The 1387-nt window shown below is 56.1% G+C and overlaps 1 protein-coding gene across 1 annotated transcript in view; it reads left to right on the forward strand.

Moving 5' to 3' along the window:
- RYR1 (ryanodine receptor 1 (skeletal)) overlaps positions 1-1387 on the forward strand; it is a 130714-nt gene that overhangs the window by 122829 nt on the left and 6498 nt on the right. The window contains 1 exon segment of the mRNA XM_010849313.1: positions 161-291. Coding sequence (XP_010847615.1) covers positions 161-291 — 131 coding nt within the window.

The raw sequence follows: 1387 nt of genomic DNA on the forward strand, positions 1-1387 counted from the left end.
TATCATTGCATTCCCCCACCGCTACTACCCTGATCACTCTGGGAGCGCGGCTCTGCTGTGGGGTCTCATGAAGGCTCCAGCAAGACATCACTGTTCCTGCCGAGGCTGTGGTCTCCTGACACTCCACCCCTAACCCTGTTTACCTCCGTGCACCCTCTAGGTGCCCTTGGTGATCTTTAAGCGGGAGAAGGAACTGGCCCGGAAGCTGGAGTTTGATGGCCTCTATATCACGGAGCAGCCTGAGGATGATGACGTGAAAGGCCAGTGGGACCGGCTGGTGCTCAACACTCCGTAAGGGCTCAGCAGCCCCCGCAGTGGGTGGGGGATGCAGAACTGGGGTACCACTCCATCCCCAGCCCAGGCCTGGCAAGCCTGGGGTTCCAGGCGCTGCCGATCCTGACTCATTCTCTCCAAGCCTCCACCTTCCTCTTTGTAATACACACCGGTTGCCTGTGCATTAAAGTACCTGTTGGGGTGCTGGTGACAGACACATGGAGATTCCCAGGGCCCCAGCCCAGGAGATTCTGGTTCAGTGAGTCTCCAGAGGCGCCCAGGAGCTGCATTTTAAACTCTGTCCTCACGCAGGATTCTCACCAGGTGTCATGAATGGGAAACTGATGAAATCATTTGGGATTTGAACTGAGCCCAGGGAGGAAATGAGGGTTATGCGGGCAATGTGGTGGGACACTGGGCCCCCAAAGAGCACTCCAAGCCCATCCCATTCTCCCCAAGTGAAGTCCCATCTTCCATGTTCATACAGCCAGGCTGCGTCCTGAGAGGGAGGCATGTCTAGAATAAGAACACCAGGTCAGGACTTCCCTGGCAGTCCAGTGGTTAAGACTCCGTGTTTCCAATGCAGGCGGCGCGGGTTTGATTCCTGGTCAGGGAACTAAGATGCCGCATGCTGCGGGAGCCAAAAACAAAAAAACAAAACAAAACCTGGTAAATAAAGGGCCAGAAGCATCAAATAAAATTAAATAAAACAGCATGAGAAAGCCCTCTGCTCCCGGGATGCCAGAGCGGGGCCATGCTGCTGGCTCCAACTCCCCGGACGCCCATCACACACTCTTGTCTCCCATCTGAGTGCAGTTCAGGTCTTTGTACATCCCCGTCACCTGGGCTCCACCGATGACAGCAGTGGGTCCTGGGGGTGGGGGCAGGACGTTAAGGTTGACCTTGGACAAGCGTCACCTGGCCTGGGGTCTTTAGAGACTGATCCTGAGTGAGAGAGGTTGACCCCACTGTCTGGGATCCCCTGTGAGAAAAGCATTGGAATTACAACCCCACCGCACCCCCCACCCCACTCCCACCCCAATCTGACCGGCAGCTCCTGTTCCTTCCTCCCTGAACATCTTGTGGCTTCTTTCTCTCGGCAGGGCTTTTCCCC

Source organism: Bison bison, unplaced genomic scaffold (assembly GCF_000754665.1).
Source record: "Bison bison bison isolate TAMUID 2011002044 unplaced genomic scaffold, Bison_UMD1.0 scf7180017864280, whole genome shotgun sequence".
Taxonomy (NCBI): Eukaryota; Metazoa; Chordata; class Mammalia; order Artiodactyla; family Bovidae; genus Bison; species Bison bison.